This window comes from Phalaenopsis equestris, unplaced genomic scaffold, assembly GCF_001263595.1.
Source record: "Phalaenopsis equestris unplaced genomic scaffold, ASM126359v1 Scaffold000212, whole genome shotgun sequence".
In the NCBI taxonomy this organism is placed as follows: domain Eukaryota; kingdom Viridiplantae; phylum Streptophyta; class Magnoliopsida; order Asparagales; family Orchidaceae; genus Phalaenopsis; species Phalaenopsis equestris.
This window is the reverse complement of record NW_018164654.1, coordinates 639,939-642,195: the sequence shown is the minus strand read 5'-3', so window position 1 is coordinate 642,195 and position 2,257 is coordinate 639,939. Positions and strand designations below refer to the sequence as shown.

General features: G+C 36.0%; 1 protein-coding gene across 1 annotated transcript; it reads right to left on the bottom strand.

The window, feature by feature from the left end:
• Positions 1-329: 329 nt before the first annotated feature.
• Positions 330-1,087, bottom strand: LOC110023128 (uncharacterized protein At3g17950). The gene is made up of 2 exons (XM_020722379.1): positions 861-1,087; positions 330-796 (listed from the first exon to the last, which is right to left on the bottom strand). Exons 1-2 carry the CDS (start codon positions 933-935, stop codon positions 356-358), a joined length of 516 nt encoding a protein of 171 aa, XP_020578038.1. The 5' UTR covers positions 936-1,087; the 3' UTR covers positions 330-355.
• Between the last annotated feature and the right edge of the window lie 1,170 nt (positions 1,088-2,257).

Sequence of the window (2,257 nt, the reverse complement as noted above, 5' to 3'; positions counted from 1 at the left end):
ATAGTGATGTTTGGGGCGGTATGTCTGTAAAGAGTCCTTTTTTTAGCATAATAATTGTCATTTAATAATTAGTTATCACTTAATGACATATTAACCCAAAAAGAACTTCATATTTAGAGAAAAAGACAATTGAAGATAAATATTTCGTGGACTGACAGCGTCATTTTACACGCAACGACTGCTCGCCTACAGAGCCAGGCTTTTAAAAGAAATAGTTTTTTATTTATTTATTTTTTTTTTTTTTAAGAAATAGTTCAGAAAACATTTAAAATAAAAGAAAAAAGGTTTCACAAAAATTAAAAAAAAAATGTTTTATTTTTTTCATTCGACCCAAAAAAGCAATAAAATTACAAATCTACCACTCCCCGCCGTTGCAAATCCCGGCTATCATCACCGGCAGCCTTCCGATGGACCCCGACGCCTCGCCCTCCCTCCGCCGCCTCCCCACAGAACTCGCCGCCGGCGGAGGAAGAACTCTCCCGTCCATAAACAACCTTCCGCCGCCCTCCGCCACAACCACATCGCCGCACATAAAATTTTCCCCAAGCCGTCGCTCGGCCCGCAAGAACTCCTCCAGCGATGTGGGTCCCACATCCCCGCCACACAGCCGCCAACATCCGGCCCGTCTAGCCTTCGTCTTACGCCCGCTTCCATCTCCACGCAAAACGGCGGCGGCGGCGGCGGTGGCTCGCCGACCGGAAGCTGCTCTAATGGGCGTGGGCTGGATTCCCGGCGAAGTGAGGCCCATCAGTGTGCCGAGGGTCGTGCTGCGGTCGTGGAAGAAAGATCCCGTCGACTGCCGGAGAACAGAGTCAGAAAATGGCTGTTAATAGAGGGGAGCACAGGTTGCTTGCGCTTACCATGGTGTCCAGATCGGAGGAGGAGGTGGAGGAGTTCGTCGGCGACGATGGGAAGAGGTCGGTGTCGCGATCCATGTCGGTGGGAGAGGAAGGCTATGGAGCTAAAGAGGCTGCGCCGGTCGTACCACTTGACCGCATAAAGCTTTCTTAAAGCGGAAAAATTGTGCTGAGGGGAAAAAGCCGGATGTACCCTTGACTTTTGCCACTATGGGTTTGCGGTGTAGGAGGTGTGGTGTGGATTGGTTGGTCAAAACCTACGAATCAAGCTCTAAAAAAAAGCTCATTGTTCACTAAACAATTCGTGTTCGGCTAGTCAGGAAATTTGGGTTGGATTCGTTCTATAAGTAAATAAGACGAATATGAATTTTTTTTTTTTCATTTGATTTATAAATGAATCAAACAAAAATAATTATTTATTTGATCGTGTTCGAATCGTTATTGTTTGAAATATAAAATAATTTAAAATAATTATATATATATATAATTTATCATATTTTAAAAATAATTATATACTCTACAAATTTATCAAATTTTAAAAAAATAAATTTTATAAATTATAATATGATCTTCACTTTCGTCTCTTAGCTTATATTAAATTCTATAATTTCTTATTTATCTTCAGGTTTGTCTCTTAGATTAAATATTCTTACATTTCTCTTAGATTTATTTAGTTTCTTTGAGGGAAACATGATTTTTGGGATTGAAATCAAGCACATTGCCTCTAGATCTGATTTTTTTTTTTTATGAATGAGATATGATATTATGGTTTTATTGTGAGCTGTGCTTTAGCTATTTTGTATTTGTGTTTTGATTCATACAATTTTAAGCATTAATTTCATATAGTTTTTAGCTTTTGAAAGATTTTGAGCAATTCCAACAATTTGAACATTTCAAACATTTCAAATATATTTCAAACAAATCAAACCAAACACGAACAATAACTTCACGAACAATTTCAAACACAAGCTTATTTCAAACACACATAATTTCAAACAAATCGAACATGAACACGAGCTCAGTTCGTTCGTATTTGGGTCGTTTACGCCCCTATATAGAACAAATTTTATCAATTGGATTTTATTTTAAAGTGTTTTTTATCTTTGTTTTTTTTTATTTGAGAAATTGATTTTTTTTTTTAATTTTTTTCTATTTTTATCTTCAATTATCATAATTCCCATCAATTTTTTTTTTCAATTATGATTTTATTTATGTTTAAAAGAGCAATCCCATGCACAACACCTGAAACACTGATATTTACAAATCTAGCCCTCCTTTATCTATTTTTCAAATTCACATTCAAATATCAAAATTTATAAATTATCATCTTAATATTAAATTTTATTAATAATAATATTTGAGTTGCTAAGTACGTAATTATCTTTTAATATATATATATA

Bases quoted from the DNA above. Each gene is read 5' to 3' on its own strand.
- LOC110023128 (XM_020722379.1), bottom strand. From the start codon at position 935: ATGGATCGCGACACCGACCTCTTCCCATCGTCGCCGACGAACTCCTCC. The intron at 797-860 runs GTAAGCGCAAGC...GTTCTCCGGCAG, and splicing joins CCTCCGATCTGGACACCATG to TCGACGGGATCTTTCTTCCA.